The sequence below is a fragment of the Melopsittacus undulatus genome, chromosome 3 (genome assembly GCF_012275295.1).
Source record: "Melopsittacus undulatus isolate bMelUnd1 chromosome 3, bMelUnd1.mat.Z, whole genome shotgun sequence".
NCBI classification, from domain to species: Eukaryota; Metazoa; Chordata; class Aves; order Psittaciformes; family Psittaculidae; genus Melopsittacus; species Melopsittacus undulatus.
In genome coordinates, this window is record NC_047529.1 from 64859428 (window position 1) to 64879523 (window position 20096).

A 20096-nucleotide genomic window follows, 5' to 3' on the forward strand; every position below is an offset into this window, starting at 1 on the left:
TTGTGACTCAAGTGCACCTTGTCTTACTTCTGGCATCATTCTCATGAGTTCACATATTAAAATTATGCCCTTGCCTATCTGTCACATTGAAAGAACTGCAGTGAATGAGACATTAGGAATTGCCTAGATTACAGGACTGCAAATTACATGTGTGTAGTCTCTGTTATTGACAGTACAAGAGAAACTCTTCACTTTTTCCCAACCTAATTTTCTCCCCCTCATGCCCCCTTTCTTAGACCAATATGTTCAATTTGTTTTGTATTCTCTGTTTATCAGCCTGCTCCTAAGCCTGCACATTAATTACACTGCTGTTCCTTACTCTTGCAAAATTAAGCAGAACTGGACTCTCCTAATAAATACTCATTTTCCTTCCTTTAGTTCTTCACTCCTTTAAGGTTTTCACACAGTTTAAATGCTGTCTCCATCACCCCCTTCCTCAGTCCCTGGCTTGATTTTGTGATTGGCAAGTCCTTCATATGCCCTTTGAATTGTTTAAGACCTTGAACTGGATTGCTTAAAGAGAAACATAAGGGATATAGAACTGAAGTAATCTCACTGTTCAAATGACTAAAAAACCCAAATCAACAAGCTTATTTTTAATAGAGGGTGGATATTCTCTTGGTGGATTATGCCGACAGGTAATAAATGTATTAACAGAGAAGTCTACAGAGCACAGATGGAGGCTTCTCAGTAAAAAAAATTCTACACCTCTAAGTTGCTCATGCGCCACAAAAAGGCTAACTCTGCTAAAGGAGCAGGGATAACAAATTACAAGCCTCAAAATGCAATGCAGAACTGCAGTTCTACTTCCCCTAGAACTTAGGCATTTTACCTCTCCTTTTACAATAACTCTAATTATGATGAATGAATTTCATTGAGTACTGCTGTTTTAACAAAATCCAGGTGTTTCATTTCCCACCTCAAGATGTCACTGTAGCTGGAGATAAAACTGTCTTGCAAGTCATAGTTACATATTTCTATACCTTAATGAATTTGAAACTTCAAAACTATCATCCTAGTTCTAAATTTCCAGGATTAATAATGTTTGTTTTTGGAATAATTACAACTCAGAAGGCTTCTTTACAACAAAGCACTATAAATTATCTCAGTTCAAACTTTTAATACATTTTTCTTCCCTTAGGAATCTTACTGTTCATAAACAGTATTATGACAATTTGAAGCAACACTGAGTATGAAAGAGAATTCTACCATGTGTTATTTCCAGTAATTCAAAGAGATATAGTGTCAATTGTTCCTTTATTTTAGTATTTAAGGCTTGCACCAATACATTTTATTGCTTTGAAACTGCACACAGCAGGTGGGTCAGGATTACTGTGGTTTTGCATGCTGTTGAGTTTGTAAGTCAATTGCCTGTTTTCTTGACTTTAAGTTACTTCATGATTTCTCTGTTGATCTAATGCAACAGACACTTTTCTTCAGCAGTGTTAATAATTCATCAAATTTATACTTTTATCCAAAATTCCTATGAGTTTATTATGCAAAGATTAAGATTTGCATTAGTACAGCTCTTTTGGAGATGGCAGAAAAACACTGCACTTTTTCATTTTTTTAAACTTTATGAGTTGATTCTGTTTTCTTGAATATTGTTCATACAGGTTTTAAATGCATATTCCAAGATGTCTGAATCATACAAAAGCACACAGCCAGAAAACCTAGGATGAAATAGGAAGTTCAAGCCTTTGTTGCAATTTATACTGCTGCCAAGGAAAAGAGGCATCTTCTTATCCCAAGGTCCTCTCTGCTTACTAAACTGTGCTTGAAAAATCAAACCTGAGATTTGGACACAGAAGAGCTTTCATTTGTTTAAATACAGTATAAAAGAAACATTTTGAAAGCAATAAGGCACTTACTGAAATCTTTTATTTCTTTTGCATCTTTTTACTGAAGACGTGTTATACAGACAAGCTTACCTGTGAAATGAAATATGAATGCTTATAATGGAGATACCTAAATTTTTGAAATAGAAACACTGCCAAACATTTACTACTGTGCTGTCTATCCATCTGATCACTAAAAAGATAATTATGTTTTAGGGGAAAACTGATAATTTGCTTTTGTCTGAAAATCTAATTATGTTTTTTTTTTTCCCTGTATAGATCTGTAAGTGTCTCTGAGCACACCAGTGCTCTTGTGCTAAATGTATTTAATGCTGTTTTTTCTACCAGAAGGCTGGATTTACTCATATTCTTAAAATAGTATTAATGGAATGGTGTGAATCAAAGCGAATCACTCTCAAAATGTTTCATTTTGCATTTTCTAAATATTCTAGACTATGTATTCTCCTGTTCCTGACAAACTCTTTTGATGTCAAAAAAGGAAATGAAAATAGCACAAGTAGTAAGGACAAGGCTGCTGTGACAACAATAGTAAAGCCAAGAGCAAAAAGGGGACAATTTATCTCACAGGACTTTTCTAGTTCAAATTATCCTTAAAGAGACCTAAAAATTTCTGCTGCTTCTCCTTGACAGTTCATAAATAGGCAAACATTTAATAAGTACTTTCTATACCAAACATAGTCCAAAAAGTCTACTTTCTATGCCAAACACAGTCTAAGTCCAAAACATAGGCATTGTGCAATTATATTATTAACAATTTAAAAATCTGCAGAAGCCTGCCTTTAATCTTGATGCTTTCTGTAAGCAGCTGTGGAAAGCCTTAAAACTCCTCTCAAGAGGGGAAATACAGCAAAGAGAATAAAAAGGAGCAGCAAGTCCTCTGGATGTTCTCATCTGTTAAGTGCAATGAACTTTGCATTCCTACATAATACAGCTATACTACTGCTATGTGCAGAACACCAGTGCAGCTGGGTGATAAACAGTTTACACATGACAGCTGACAAAATATGTAAATGAACTATTTTTACACATTGATGTTATAGACAATACCTCCCCCCTTCCAAAAAAACAAATGTATGCAGTGGGAATGCTGGGTTCTATGCACTGCTTCATTCTGAATATGGGCTCCTATTGCACCAGCCTGTTTGCCCTATTTATGTATTTCCTTCAATGCCAAGAAGTGCTCAAGTACTGAATGCTCAATTCATTAATATACTTTTAGCTTTACCCAGTGTGACAAACTGTTCTGAGTTGTTGCAGTTCTGTCATTGTCCACATCAGTTATGTACTTTTTAAAATCACTACAATCACAAAGCAAACGACTTCAAGCAACTTAATGGAAACTGCAATCAGCACAGACCAGCCACCAGACTGTCACCACAGTTAAATAGACACTCATGAAACTCTGGAGATGAAAAGGGCCTATGTGCCAATATCATGTTTTCAATTTGCTAACAACACTTTGTTCTCTCCCTCATTTCAATGAGAAAAGAGTTCACATGGATTTGTTTTATTTATCTGAAAGTCTGAAATCTTGACAGCTCTGAAGAATATTCACTACTTAATGCTGACAAATACACACCACACCCCTGCCTGAAAAAACAAAACCATAATAGCTTCCTTTGGTAGAGTACAAACTGAGTATAATAAGGTTAGTCTCAAAGTTAGCAATGTGCAAACAAAAATTATAAGTGATATAAATATTTGATACTAAATATTATATAAAAATTTTAGAGTGATCCTCTATACTTTCTGTCTGAATATTCAAAATCCTGAGGCTGAAAATGACTTCTTCACCTTTTGATACCCACAAAAGGTTACTGCATTCCTTAATCACGCAACCCAGCCTAGCAGGAGCCTGACTTTCAGGAGTGCTGTTGGAATCTGGCAGAGAACAGCCATGGCACTGCCTCACAGCACCTATTCTCCTTTTTGCTATTCCTACTATTTCTGCTTCCACATGCTAGCCTCTCCAGAGATCACTAAGTCATCTTGTTAAAATCTTCTAAGCAGCTGTTACCCAGGATGAAAAATTTAACAATCTAAATGTCTAAAAGTAAACCATCATGACTTAAGATAAAGCTGTGCCTCACAGCAGCTTTACCTCTCTAATACCACAGGGCTGCACTGAACCAAGCTGCCTGGAAAGTCCTAGTGAGAGATTCTCCCTACTCCCATGAAGTTCTTCTGGGCTGAGTTACTGCTCTCTTTCAGCATTTAGATATGCCTCTTCTCTAGAACTGAGAAGGGAACGAAGGAGCATCAGAGAAAGAAATTATTTAGATACTTAACACTTGCAGCAATGGCCATAAATAAACACAATGGGAAAATCTGGAAAAGATACGTAATTATCAGACATCAAGTGTAAGACAACCTATTAATAAGAATAGCGGGAAAATTGTCCTTCAACTTAGAAAATGAGTGCTGACACATTCAAGAGGGGAGGATTTGATGCAGTGCTTGTGGCACTGCTGTTGCTAGACTAGGTATAAGTGAACACACAAGGTACACTGTTTCTCTAAATTATCATGCTCTCTTACTGAACCTACTCAATTGTGTCTCCGAAATCAACCATGTTAACTGAAAACAGTGGGATGGCTGCTGTCCTGGATATTTGCAAAGACTTATAGATTGTTCTGTGGGCACTTACATGCTCAAAATAGGACTAAAAGCTGAATAGACATTTGTTTTGCAAGTAAATGTTGCATGCTATCCACCAAAACCAATTTAAGAAGATCTCTTCCTGTATTATATGAAACAGAACATTATATGCATTGCTTTACAAAAGAGAAAAATAAGTTACATTAAAAATACATTCACTTGTCTTTTGAGTGAAATCTAGAGTTTATGAATCCTTCTGATGGCCTTATAAATACATTCATATGCTCTGGTATTCAAAATAAGACTGCTTCTGTTCCTTTTCCCTTTAGAAATCAACCCTTTAAATGGCATCAGCAAAATACACATCTTATTTATGGAAAGCAGAAAAAGCTTCTAAATCTAGTTTGACATCTTAGTTATTGCTTTTAACTTAAACCATAAAGCAATCTATAGGTGCTACAAAAATTCTAATAGAAAGAACTCTTTGTTTTAATATGAGTTATAGAACAATGTAAGAAATCACCCCAAAGCTTTACCTAAATAAATTTCAGCTTTTCACAGTGAACTATAACACCATATATTTTCATTTGTGGTTTCTGGATTGTGGGAGATATTGAATTAGGCATCAAACCTTCACATTGCTCTTTCAGAATTTGGTGGGTATGTGCTGAACTGAACGGCCAGGAATAATCACAGTGTTCCCTTTGGCGTAGTCTTTAAAAGATTCTGAAAGCGTCAGGGGAAATTTATCTAAGAAAATATGAAGCAGTCTCAGAATGTCCAAAAGTGTAGGCTTAGTCATAAAAAAAAGACTGCAGCTTGTGCAGACACTTAAATTAACTTTAATTTAGATAAGTAAGAGATCAATAGCAATAAAGGCAATATGGGGATGGATTTCAAAACAGGCTAGTTACTCAGTGAAGAACCTGTCATCTCAATGGGGCCCAAGCCGTCTTCAGCTTCTGTGAGACTCCAATTTCCCTGCTGTTTTCTGAAACACCTACATTACAGCATCAAGTTGTACCTCTGCATGCTGCATGTACACTTTCAGCTTTGGTATAGCTGTACCTTGGTACACGAAGCAGAGAACATGCATGCCATCACTCAGAAAATACTTGAAGTAGCCTTCAACCAGCAGCATGGTGAAATCTAGCACATATTTAGTTTGGCTGTCTCAAACACTGACACAATGGACAGACGCAAGGCTTGGACTGCTTAAGATGTAGTACTACTAAAAATATTAAGATAATAAGTATTTCAACTCTAGTCATATACAGCAGAGCTCAGACTCTTGACATGGATATTGCCACACTTGGTGATGCTGCTGACTGGCAATTCTGCTCCCCCAGCTGAATCCCAAGCATGGAGAAATGGCTGCCCAATGTGGCGGCCATCACCACTTCTGCTCCCCACTGTGACCTCAGGATGCCTGCAAGTACTTTCAAACCCAAGGAGGTTGCTATCCAGATATAGCTGAAGTGTGAGTTTAAACAAAGCCATACTGCCGCACCCTGCATGGACACAGCTTGGAGCACTCCCAGTACTCTTCCCTGATGCAGGCAGTGGGTGGTTTGGGCTGGCGCAGGAGGCATCCAGGCGCACTGCCACTGTGCAGCTGACGTGGGACAGCACACCTGCTTCTGTGGCATATAGCAGATCACTTCCTGATGTACCTCAGCCCAACTCTGCTCAAGTCAGAGGAAAGTGAACCTTTCAGCCTTAGCAGGAGCAGACAGCATTGGCCATTGAGGCACAGGGCTCTCTTGGACTCCCTGTTATCAGCTGGGATCAACTTGCCACAGCTGGTCCCCAGCAGAGTGGGAGGCAATGTGCTCACAGTCCCTCCAGCAAGGGTGATGGTCACACCACATCTGGGATATTCTGGCTGCAACGGTATCCAGAATAAACATACTAGCAAAGGCATGTGGTTTTTTTAACTGCATGAGTCTCTGCATTATCACTTAGCCTGTGTAAGAAGTGTTTAAAAGAGAAACGTGATGTTATTAAACCAGTAGAAGACTGGAAGCAGCTTTGAGGTGCTTCAGAATGCCTTCCATGGTAAGATGAATTGATACTGTATCAGACACTTTGTTCTCTCTGTTTGGCTGCCAACCTAATAGCTGAGCTATTACAGTATCACTGTTCTTGCGTTAAAGCCTCAAATGCACTCAAACCTAATTTAAAATCCACCTTTTGCTCTGAAGCTAAAACCACATTAGCAGTGAAAATGAAGCTGACTGCATCCAAATCTGCACTTACAAAATTAAAGGCAGGATTTTTTTTAGCAGAGGATACTTGGTCGTCAGATTTACTGCCACCAGACATCACACCCTACCGCAAATCATCACAAATGACTTTTCTCTCTAATGAGAAATTCACCTCATTTGCTGGGCTGCATCAAAACGAGCATGACCAGCAGGTACAGGGAGGTGACTCTCCCACTCTACTCCACCATTGTGAGACCCCACCTTGGAGTACTGCATTCAGATCTGGGGCTCTGTAGATAAGGAAGAACTTTTGGAGAAAGTCCAGAGGAGGGCTACAAAAGATGCTCAGAGGGATGAAGCACCTCTCCTATGGAGACAGGCTGAGAGAGTTCAGGTTGTTCAGCCTGGACAAGAGAAGGCTCTGGCGAGACCTTACAGCAGCTTCCAGTGCTTAAATGGGGCCTAAAAGAAATTTTGAGAGGGACTTTTTACAAGGGCATGTAGTGACAGAACCAGGGGGAATGTCTTTAAATGGAAAGAGGGGAGATTTAGACTACACATTAGGAAAAAATTCTTTACTGTGAGAGTGCTGAGGCACTGGCACAGGTCGCCCAGAGAAGGTGTGGATGCCCCATCCCTGGAAGCGTTCAAAGCCAGGTTGGATGGGGCTTTGAGCAACCTGGTCTAGTGGAAGGTGTCCCTGCCTGTGGCAGGGGGCCTGGAACTGGGTGATCTTTGAGGTCCCTTCTAACACAAACCATTCTGTGAGTCTATGAAAAAAAAAGAAAAGGAAAAAATTAAAAAAGGAGAGTTGCAATGAGCCAGAGTTGTATTTTTTTAACGTCACCACTTTTTGTGGTACAGGAATTAAAAGGAGGCTTATACCTCTCCACTAGGGATAGTGCATTTCTAGATGTATGAAAGAATAAGCAGATATTGCTTAGCATCTTGAAGCCTTGTCTATGGTGGCACTGTACATACACATGGTTAGTAAGAGACAGAAGTTCTGGCCCTAGAGATCTTCCAGCCAAAACAGATGAAAGGATGGGAAGAAAAGAAGTAATACCATCCTCTTTTTCTTTTATATACGTATATGTGTATGTGTTTGTATATGTGTACATATGCATGCGCTTGCGCTTTTGTGTATATATATATGAAAGCAATGAACTGAGAAAATAGGTCATTTTCCCAAGACTGGAAGGAAAGCCTGTAAATATGAATTTAAGCTTAATACTTCTCATATCTCAATCTGCCGTCACAAACCCATTATTTTTCCCAAAACAGCATATGAAGGGAATACTGTCAATAACAAAGCAAATTGCAGACCAGAAGGATCATAAATAAAATGTGACATAGAAATGTAAGTATGAACAATTCTGATTTTTGAAAACTTTCTCTTATGTCAAAATTGAATAACTGTTTGTTTTCACAGAAGCTGGCAAATATATGCCTCTTGTAACAAAAAGGCATTATGCAACAAAACCTATTTTTATTTATCATTATCTATCATAATATAGTGATCCTTGTGTTGCCCACAATCAAAATATTCTGACAGCTGAAATATAAGGTCAAAACACAACAGAGGAGCTCCCTCCTGGATATAAGGAAAAAGGACAGAAGGAATATATTTAGGGATGATGGAGAAAAAAGAATTGAATTTCTGAGAGCTGCCTGTAGACGCATTTTTGTTGCGTATTTTATACTTTTCTCCTCCAGTATCAGAGAAGACTGACTGTATTGCAGTTGGAAAGAAATAGTTATACTTCAAGACTTCACCCTTTCCCACAGTATCTGTATTCCTCGTGCATTTATATTTGATGAAGTCTTCTTAAAAGCAAAACTAATTCTTTAGAAAAACACAACTGTGGTGGCAAAGACATAAATCTCTCACACTGCTCCTTGAGCCTTTCTCTTTAGGATTATTACAGATTAGATTATTATGGAAAGTAAGATTTAACTATCTTATATACCTGAACGGCATCATAATACATTTTCTTGCCTTCTTCATCTGTCTTGTCCGTCATCAGCCATGCCTTGAGCAAATATTCATAAAAGCTATCCCCAAGCCCTCCAATGGAGACGTGATCTAAAAAGGAAGAAAGAGATTGAACAGCAATTTCATCTTCAGTCTGGGCAATAAAATACAGTTTGAAACAGTGCATTTAATGATCTCTTCCTGCAACAACCTTTAATAAATGTAAGTCTGGAACCTCAGGAAAAACTTAGCTGGTATATACAGAGAATTATTTCTTTAAATGGTAACTTCTTTGTCAAGTTAAAACACCAGAGTTATTCAATGTCCACAATGTGCCACAGGAGTTCATGGCAAAGAAACATGAATTTACATGTTTAACATTAAATTCACATACTCTATCCCATACAAAAATGTATTAATCCAAGTTCTAAAACCAGGAAAAAAAGTAGAAAGAGCTCTCTAATTTGACAAAGGCTTTCCCATCTTAACATACAAGCATTGTTTGTATTTGCTCTTTCATTCACTAATGCTCCATTTAAGTCACTTCATAAAAAATGATGAAATGTTTTAGCTCATTACTGCAGAGTTGAACTTCAGGTTACTTAATGGTATTTAAAAATGCCAACCCATATATTTAAAAATAATACTACATTTTTGAACCTCTGTCTGCTCTCAGAACTCAGCAGTGATTTTGGAAGAAATAAAGAAGGCTTTGCAATCTCTACAGAAGATTACTGCTATCACACTACTTTATTCTGCCCTTCACTTACTATGTGAAATAATCTGGTAATATGCATGTGGTGATTATTCAACCGCACACGTTTAGGACACAACCCTGCTAACCCTAACATCACATAAGTTGGACCATTTAGTGTGAGTTGCACCAGTGATGTGCAAGTTAGTGATGATCTTAGTTGCTTGCACAAGGTTGCATTCACTTGCTGTGTAGGAGCCTAAAAGATTCTTGGCAAAAATTTAAGGGGCTATCACAGTTTCAGCATAGATCCCCTAAACACATGAAATTCCACAAATATATATACACATGTATATATATATATCTATACGCTTGTAAAGTGTTTCTTTAAGCTCCATTAAACTAAGAACACCAGCTAGTGGTTTTCTTTTTTTAAGTTAGTGCTGCCTGGTAACATTAAGGGATTTGGCATTTATTGAGTATTCAGTGAAAGGATTTCTAAGTAAGTGCTTTACCAGTACTACTCATTTATTACCATCAATTTTACACTGAGGAAGGGGTCTACTAATTCTGCCCAAGACATCCAGGATGGTGATGTGGTTACATATATTATGCAACAAGTCTGTGGATCCATACCGCAAAATTCTGGGTATGACAAAAGCAAGACACGCATGAGGTAATTCAGGATCATAAAGCGAGATGCAGAAGTGGCACAGAGCTAGCACTTCCCAACACCTAACTCTGACCTTAGCTTCAAAGTTCTGGCTCTGTTGGAGGAATTCAACAGAACCCAAAGAATTTATTTTTAAACTTAGTACTTTTCTCCTTGGAATGCCTCCTTTCAAATGTATGAGAGACTCTTACTCCACTCAAACTTTTTTAACTTTTTTTTCTCCAGTAGCCTGTGACATACAAGAATAATTTCGTTTTCCAAATGTTTCCTGTCCCTTTGCCTAACAAACACATTGTGGGTTCAAACACTCTGCCCCATTTTGAATGAGATATATTAAATTCCTGGAAAGAATACAACATTTATTTAAATGTTTATGATCCAAAAGGGAAAGAGGCTTCTTTAAAAAAATGAGAACATTTTCTATGATCGAAGGATGATCTTTGAACAGCAGCATTTAAATGACCTTTACAGTTTCCTAAATAAATTACCATAGAAACCTCTGACATTTGCAAACTAAATAGCACAAGCACAGTTTCATCAATAATAAGCCCTGTTATTATATACATTATTGCAGTAGACAAATCCAATTGATACATGCTGCAGCAAATCACTGTCAGTTTACTGTCAAAATAACAAGGGCTAAATGAATTTACAGGAACAATGGCAGTGATCCAGCAGTGTCCTTCACAGTTACAGCACTGCTAGAAAAGAAATGTTCAGAAACTAGTTCTCCCTCCCTACTTCATGTCTGAGAAAATACTTCTCTCTTGTACCAGTGAAGATTCTAGGTTGTTTGGGTTTTTTTCCCATATTGTAATCAACTGGAAACAGCCTAAAAAACAATATCAAATAAAACATCCTTAGTTTTACATTCTGGTCTTCTACTATGGGAAAAAAAATGATAAAACAGTGTCCTCAGACAGAGGCAACTGAATTGGAAGAGATGCAACAAGGTCAAATTTGCTTTTGCTGCCACAGCCCTTATGGCATGGTGATCTGAACCATACCTCATGGCGCAGCAAACTAGAAGGCTTTTTAAAATGATGCGCATACTTCTAATTCATAAAAGGAAATGGCCTTTACCTTGATGGGATAATACACGTGAGCAGCACAAACTCTTTGCACATCTTTTTAATTCAGAGTGTGACACAAAGCACTCAAAAATGTTATTTTTCCAATAAAACACTAATTCTTTGCATTTGCGAAAGTTACCTTATCTATCCAGACTGTGGCTAGTTCCATAAGGACTCCAGAATCAGACTTATGTCCACCGTAGCTACATCCTAAACAAACCATTATATTCCAAAACTTCTCCAGTCCTCTCCCTCTCTTGTATTGTCTAACCAGCACCAACAATGATGATCTACAGGACCATCTCATCTACTTGTGTCTTTTCAGACCAAGGTAATGCATCTTGCTTGTTTCTTTCAATAATGTAGAAATGAAAAAATATAAGAACATTGAATCACATGAACTGGATGGTGGCAGACCAAGCCTTGGTAGGGAAAATGGAAAAAGGAGTAGGGTCTCTAGAATCATGACCCTGCACACTACGTAGGCTTTGAATGCGTTACGAAGACCAGAGAAGGCAATGTATAAGAAAAGGGTTGGTCATCAGGAAGTGGCTAAGGACTTCAAATACTTCAAGCATTTTATTATAGTCTTTCACTTCTAATTTTGGTGTCTCCAGTAATAGTTCCAAGGGGACAAATGCCATGACACAGTTTTGTTTCATTTGCTTTCCCAGTTGTTGGCATTAGGCTTCAACAGAAATCACAGCTAGTATTAACTGGAAAGACTTGTTTTATTTTTCTATTTTTATCTTCAGTGGAACCATACCACTCTAAAAATATGGAAGTTGATTCAGACCAGCTGATCATTTTTCCTTAAATAGCTACTTTGGAGAACACTTTAGATTTTTTAATAAAAGGCTTTTGTCGCCTACAAGTTCCTTTCCAAAACAATACATATTCAGACACTTCCCCACTTGCAGAAGCCATACAATAAAGTATCAATAAAAGCACATTAAAATATAGCAAGTAGGATGGTTATTTTTGTAGTTTTCTTTTTTTTTTACATTGTACAGAACCTCAGATATAATGTGTGTTTTTATACTTTAAAAAAGTTCTTTATAAATACATATATATAAAAACCACATAACAGTGATTAAAGAAAGAAGTTAACGACCACAAACACCATACTGACAGACAGGTGACAAAGAAGAGATCTACTTACGTTGGCCCCATTGGCCACTGCTGGGATTCAGATAGTTGGGGTAAAGGCCCTCTGGCTTATCCAGTCGATTTAGAACTTTTCGGATATTCATTACCTATTGGAAAGGTACAAACCACTGAGCACTGATCCATTTTCCCCACACCCCAAATAAAACAGTGTAGCCACAAAAGTACAAATATGCTCAAAAATAAAAAAAAAATATTTTATTTAACTCATATACTTGAATACCTCTGTTCAAATATATTGCTATTGGAAAAGATCCTCTAAGCTGATAGCATCATGGAAAGAAGCTTCTCAAAACCTCTGGAGGTTCTTAATCAAATATCAGCAATGAAACCATGCAACAGAAGCAATCTCTGAAGTTCAGGGCTTGTCATACACTGTATCTATCTCACCTCTCCACAGGATACTGAAATTCATGGAGGCTAGCTGCCTTAACTAAGCTACTTCAGCACTGTATTCTTCACATGCACAAATCAGAAATGGTATTAAATGCTAAGCCTGTCACCTAGTTCAGATGCAGAAGTGAGTTGTAAAGCAGTTTTGCCTGGAAAGGAGAGCACTGCTGCAACTGAGCTTCACACAACCAGCTTGCCCAGCAGGAACCCATGCAGCACTGAACACTCCACTGACACTGCTAAGGAGCTCACAACAAATGAGAGGCCCAGGGAAACAATTACAGTGCAGATGCTCTGCAGCTGGAGACATCCAGCAGCATAATCCATTGAAGAGCACATGAAATAATTTATGCTGAATTATAACATTTACAGAAAAAGTGAATGTAGCAACTTGGGAGAATGAAGATCCTGAGCACCACAGACCAGAGTCTGTAACAAAAAGGTACTGACAGCTTCATTATAACACCCTGAATGCCTACAGGTCAAGTAACGAGCTGCTGAAAGAGAAGATAAATTAGCTTTTTTAGGATTTCCAATTGCAGTACACAAACTGCCTTCTGCATTTTGACACTATGCTGCTAACAGTATTGCCCAAAAGCAGACTGCAACAAGACATAGACTTCATTTAATGAATTCTTCTGTGAATCCTTCAATGCAAAGCTTATTCCAGTGTTTCTTCTTCTTTATCAAGCAAACCAGCCCTGGAAAGGCTTGCCTCAGAGGGCTGTAGAATCACAATCTCTAAAGGGTTTTAAAAGCAGCTTACATAAATAGATTTCCAGTGTCTTGCAGCTATAGCTCAATGCCACTTTGGAAGAGAACCATAGGCTAGCATTTTTGAGATACACACTTTCATCACACTTTAATTGTCTCTTAGTAGAACAAATGTTATACATTAAATTACCATAAATGCCAAAAGATAATTAAGTTATCTAGCAAGTTTGTTTCTTGCTGTTCCTTGGAGCTGCAGCCTACCCATCCCTCCTCCCAGCCCAGCTCAGATTTATTTAAGAGAAACTCTGTCTTCAAATTCACCCTAAATACATTAACATTCCTAAGAGCTTGATTGTCAAAATTGATTTCAGTGCTGACAGGGATACTGTAGCAAAGTCATTCAGTCCCTTAAATTTGGTACAACTAGCATTCATTTTAGGTTTGACCATTGCTTTTAAACCTATGGCTAAACATCTGGAGTCTCTTTATTGATTAGATTATTAAATAGGTAATACCACTTTTAGCTAACATGGGGCAGTTGCAGTAAGAACACAAAACCAAAACAAGTGGAAGTTTTAATTAGGGAGAAAAAAAAAAAGAAGATAAAAATGGTAAAGCGTATTATAAAGAATAGGACTCAGTGTTTACACACGAAAAAGCAAAGCAGAATTGCTTAGGTGGGAATTGAGGGAAAGAGGAGCTGCTTTCCATGGCTCTTGTAAACGAAGTATCTAGAAGACAGCATTCTCAAATTTTGGAAGAATAGGTAAGCATGGCAAAAGCTTTGTCAAATGTTGTTTTCTTGGGATTTTTTCCCTTCCCCCAAAGAAAGTTCAAAGGTCAGTGCAACAGAAGGGTTTTCTGACCACGCTGACAGTAGTAATATTATACATCACTTGAAAACTAAACTTGCTGAAATCCCACAAGGTAGCTGTAGTGCTTTGCTTTCTATAGGCATCACTTATCCCAAATATAATGCCAGTTTTTGTTCTCATGGCATTCGGGCTTTACAGTCTGATTGTTTCATGTGATACTAATTTAGAACATAAACAGAAACTGCGTGTTTCATGGGCCCAGGTAAATGCTATATGCAAGAATATGCATCACAACGATTTTGGAATTGATTTTTGAAACAAAAACACACCAAGGTGATTAGGGAAAATGTGACAGATGCTTACAGCTGAGGAAAATCCAGGTCTCTTCCCAGAGATATTAATCTCCCAACATGTGATTTATCTTTTACAACATGATTTTGACTGAACTGTCTAACCTTTTCTGCAAAGACAGGGTTTCCAGACAGGTGGCTCAAGTGTACGAACTCCAGATGCAAAGTCCCAAATTCTGCCAAAATGCTGCTGCCGCCAGAGGCCCATGGCCAATTTCGACCAATTCCACTAAGATGGGGGAAAGAGAGATACAGAAAATAAGCATGAGCATCTATAAGACAATGCTAATAAAATATAATGGGTAGGAGTTATACTGCTACTGAGATAAGTTAATTGATGTAAAATGTACTTAATATCTGTGTAAGAAACCATGCTTTAGTAGCCTTCCATGACTTCACCACAGGACCTTGAATAACTTTGTTCCAGTTCTGCTAAGGCTTGTAAAATTGCTTCAACAAGCCAGTCTTTTAGGCCATGAATAGCTCAATTACACACATCATTGTACCAGTGTTTCACAAACGTTTAAAGACATTACAAAAACCACAGAGTATAAGAAAACATTCTCACATATTACCTATTTTCCCTGTGTTTAGCACAACACCCCTGAACTCTAACTCTTCTTTCTACAGTGCAATTATTTATTAACTTGAAATACTGCATACATACAGCACAAGCTTTGAGTTACAAGTACTACATGCAGTATATTCTTCTTCATACCTGAGAATTTAATACAGTAGGATATGTAGGCGATGTCTGTCAAGGTACTCTTAGCAGGTTGCGTAACTTGAGTTTTAATTAAGACCTAAATACACTTCACAGCAAAATTAATCCAGGTTTTGTGCTGAGAGTAGAGAATAGCATGTTTATTGCTATATCCCCACTAGAAGCTAATGCTGCTTAAGATTCAGCATGAAAAGTCTGCTAAAGTTTCATTACAAAAAATGAAACTTTTTCCCTTGAAATTTCCAGCAGCAATATTCAGAAAGCCTCCTGAAATTAGAGAAAAGGTAACCAAATTTCTGGAGCATCTGGGTCAATGATGACATATTAGACCAGCATATTATTAGCATGAACGTTAGATAGAAATACAGTTATTAGGTATTGGAATGTCTTCTTTATTTTCAAGTTGTAAACAGCACTAAATACACACACATATACATATACATAAAAATCTAATTTTATTCTCATACATAAGCAGCCACTAAGTCATCAATTAGCACTTGCACAACCATGAAAATTGGGTATTCTTCCTGGATTAAAATGTGACTTGTATTATGAAAAAACAAAATGAAGCAAAACCCCAAGAAATCCTGTCTTTAGTTCATCATGATGGAAGTCCTCAGTTGTACTCAGCTTTCTTCTTCAAAAGTTCAAGTGTTTGTAACTGAAGTTTGACTAATATAATGAAAGACTCCATTAAATTAATTTCCCCACTAACTATATTAACACAATATTTTGAGATCTCTGCAACACACACACAAAATACAAGCAAGTCATTACGTTTTAAAAGCTGGGTAAAGGCTACAAATAAAGAGCATGTTTGTATTTTACTTAAATGTCAAGACTCTAAACTGTGCCACACTTTTGGCTGCCTGGCCTTGAGCTGATGGCACTGTTAGAATTCACTAAAGTGCCACCAAAACTAAAGCCAGAATATTATCTACTGATAATATGACATATTGTCCCATTTGATATATATATTAATACTATATTAATATATAATATGATATATTGTCCCTTTTTTGAAGTTCTATAGTATCTATCAAACACTCCTCACAGATATGCTGTAAATTTTCCCCCGTCACAAAGCACTGAAGTTACTTATTTATCTGAGTGCTGAGTGAAGGGAGAACTTGGCAGAACAAAAGGCGAGAGATCAGATGTGGGTCCCCTGGCTGACCATAAAGGCGCAAGATACTGGGACAAAAGGATGCCTGCTGATGCAAATGGTTACCCAAAACTCCAAAGGATAAAAATGTTTCTAATCTTCATAGCTGCAGACAAAATCAATTAAATTAGTGTACTGCAAAGGTGCACACAATCCAGCTTTGTTATGGTATTTGCATGACAGAAACAGAATACAAGTTTTATGGGATCCGAGTATCTCATTTTAAGAACAATCTTACAAAGAGAGTACTTTTTACGTTTGATGAAAACAAAAGTGACGAGAAAAATGCACCTGGCTTACAAGCTCTCCATACTTCTATGTACTGTGGGTCAGAATTTTCCAAAGGGTGACATAAAAGCATCAGATATTACAGAAAATAGATCAAGGTGAATATTGCAGACAACATGTCTGGAAAGCTCTTATCTACAGACTGAAGAGCTCATACCTACAGACTGGTTATCACCCAAGAACAGGCACAACTTCTGGGGCACACTTGTCCAAGTTCTGCCAAACTGCTGACTACTAGATGAAAATATTATAGCTTGTTTCCAGATCACCCACGTTACCGTAGATGATAAAAGACACTACTGCTAAATAAAGTTCACCAGGAAAAAAGACCAAAAAGGAAATACTTCAAGGTTTTGAAAAGTTACCATGTAATGGTGCAGCTGGCACAAGCCCACTTTTCCTCTTATTATTTCTCAGTAAATCTCAAAGTGGAAAAATTGAGCTATTTCTGCATCAAGGCATCAACTAAACTTGGCAGAAAACATAATGAAGTCCCTACTTGCACTCCACCACAATGTCTGCTGATCTCAAGACAACCTGTCAGAACATTTTGATGTACTTTATTGTTAACTAGAAAAATTTCCAAGCATGGCTATTGAGAGGTTTTCTGCAAGCAGCAGTGTTTGACCATGAGTGGAAGCTTCTTCTTGCTGAAGATGGTTTGAAAAATATAAACTTGAATTCTTTACTCTTTATGCTAGAAAAGTAGAAAGAAACATCTATGTGGCATCTATGTATTATTTAATGTAGCTTTTATTGTTTTCAGTTGGGACAGCTAGTTAAGAAAAAAAATGTCATCAACATATTTCTGGAATATCTGCAAAGCAATGAGGGTATCTGTTGGTTTAGTCCCAGATGGGTGATCTAAGTCAAAACTGACAAGTTCATTTCAACAAGTGGTAGAACACACGAATTGTGATTCAGTACCTTAACTAGTTTTCATGCAACCTTCAGCTGTGGATGTCAGATAATCTCTCACATATTTCATCTTTGAGAAAAATTAAATAAGTTTTCCATATTCCCTTATGCTAACCTGAGCAGCCACAGTATTCCTTCTGGTTCCATTTAACTCTGTCCTTAAACACGATAATCCAGTATGTACAGCTATGCAGTCAGCCAGCTCTTGAAGAGACATTACTAGAGTCTGGGAGATACTCGACAAAGTTCTCAGCATACAGAATGAGAGAGATTTCACATTTTCTGATCCTTTTTGACCAGGGAAAGTAGACTAGCTTTTGTCTTGTCTAAAAAAAATGGAAACTGAAAAGGGTGCTCCTTTTCCATCCCACCCCAAAAAAAATTCTCCTAAATACTGCATACTTTTAAATAGAACAGACCTGAAGCAAGAGAGAACATGAACAGATGAAGGGATATGGCGAAATGGAAAAAGGCTTCTGTGACAAGGAACAGAAATGAGTACATGCATAAACGACATGAGATGCCTCAGAAAATAACATGCAATAAATAAATGTAATAGCTCAGTAAATCTTAACCAGGCATAGTAAAATTCTGATTTCTACCCATGAATGAGATGATACATCTAATGCTCCCATTTCAGACATGTTCTCAATCTCTTCACCAATATTATTATCAGGGTGAAAAAAAAATTCTTCAAAGTTAAAAATGTCAGTGCTGGGTACCTCTTTATTCTTCAGCCACAAAGCCAATGTGGGACACTATTTACTGTTCACTTACAAAGTTATGGGCTGTGTTCCTCAAGCCTTGAGATGCAAGCCCGGGGCTCTGGTGAAAGGTTTTATTTCTACTCCCAAGTTTTAGCAAACTATTTATAACACTGCAAGTTCCTACATTTTTTCTTCCAAGGGCACCCGCTACTCAGGTGAAGAAACTACAGCAGCAGTCTGAACAAAGAACAATCAGGGCATTTTGGGGATTTTCAAAAGAAGGCTTATGGTTCTCTGAGCTGCACCAAACGTGCTCTTCACTTGTCCCAAACAAAGTAAAATCTGCAAAGCACGGAAAACTTTTTGCAGCTTATTTTCACTCAGTTATTCTTCTAAAATGGTTTAATGCCCCAAAGGCCTTGTAAGCTGACAAATGCGCTCTTCAGAAAGAGATAGTTACATACCATCACTTTGCAGAGGACAGCAAAACAGGCCTAAATATGACACACATCCTTTCTATTAGCTGCATTCCTTTTTCTTGTTTTCTTTTTGCAATTTAATTGCAGTAAATTTTCAATTTTACCATGTTGATACTCACTACAACCTGTACAAAGTGTCAGTCATGTAGTGACATCAGAGTCAGAACCAGAACTCCTTCTATAGCCTGCAGGAAGGAAGGAGAAGCCGCACCACATAAACTTGTTTGATGTTCCAGACCAGTACTAAATTAATTTGAATTTACAGGGCACTATTTTAATGTATCTCAAATCACTGTATCTAAAATCATATACTTTATACTTCTTAAATCCCATTAATTTTAGAATCTATTTCTATATTATTATAACTAGTGTTATAAGTAGTATCATGTAATTAAGTGAAATTTGAAGTAAGGATCTGGATCAGAAAAGCATATTAAAGCAGGCCCATCACTATTTTATGATATTTCCCATTTGTTTTATAAGCTTTGTTACTGAACGCTGAGTGACACAGTCTGAAATAGAGTGTTTGCAATTACACTGTCATTCATTCTCAGGAAATATGAGCCTGATTGACCTCAGCTGTTGGTAACTCAATTCAGTATTTTTCCAGTAGACCGCTGTTGCTCCTTCTGTACATACGAACAGAAAGTATGAGATCAGTACTTGCTCTAAAATGTACAGAAAGTCCCAGGAGAGGGCACCACAGAGGAAATATAAGTATTTAAAGGTTGGGGGGGTTTGTTTGTTTATTTGTGTTTTTTTTTAATTACTGAAATTCAGAGTCACAGCTTTCATGAGATTTAAAGAAAATAGTACATAGTGTCCCCAGTATATATAAAAAAGCAGCCAATTTTCATCTGAAAGGAACAGTGAATCCTATGGGAAACTGCACGGATACTTTAAAGGGTCAAAACACTTATCAAATCAAAATTCTTGCCATCAGTGAGCAGAACTATTTCAGCCTCTGCAGACAGTTTGTCTGTTATCCCCCAACCTTTCCTGAAGGTTGCCAGGACAACTCCACAAGCTGGAGGCAAAGCAAGACTTCAGAATTTAAATATTTAATGCAAAATCTAATAGACAGCATCCTCCTGCAGATTTAGGCTATAAAAAAGAGATTCAGCAGCAGCAATGTGTTCAAGAGCTGCTGTTGTGAATTTTTTAAAAAATTGAATATTAAAATAACTCCCCATATCCCCTTTGGACTTTAATAATGCTGATTTTTTTTTTTTTTCAAAAAGTTACTATGATGGTGGGTGAAAATGCTGGGGAAATGCAAGTGCAGTGCTACTCCAGC

The 20096-nt window shown here is 37.4% G+C and overlaps 1 protein-coding gene across 1 annotated transcript in view; it reads right to left on the bottom strand.

Moving 5' to 3' along the window:
• The window catches only part of MAN1A1 (mannosidase alpha class 1A member 1), a 143557-nt gene that overhangs the window by 13782 nt on the left and 109679 nt on the right, over positions 1 to 20096 (bottom strand). The window contains exons 6-8 of the mRNA XM_034060992.1: positions 14624 to 14747; positions 12242 to 12335; positions 8635 to 8750 (exon numbers count right to left, since the gene is read on the bottom strand). Of these exons, the coding sequence (XP_033916883.1) occupies positions 8635 to 8750; positions 12242 to 12335; positions 14624 to 14747 (334 nt within the window). The remainder of the gene's footprint in view (positions 1 to 8634; positions 8751 to 12241; positions 12336 to 14623; positions 14748 to 20096) is intronic.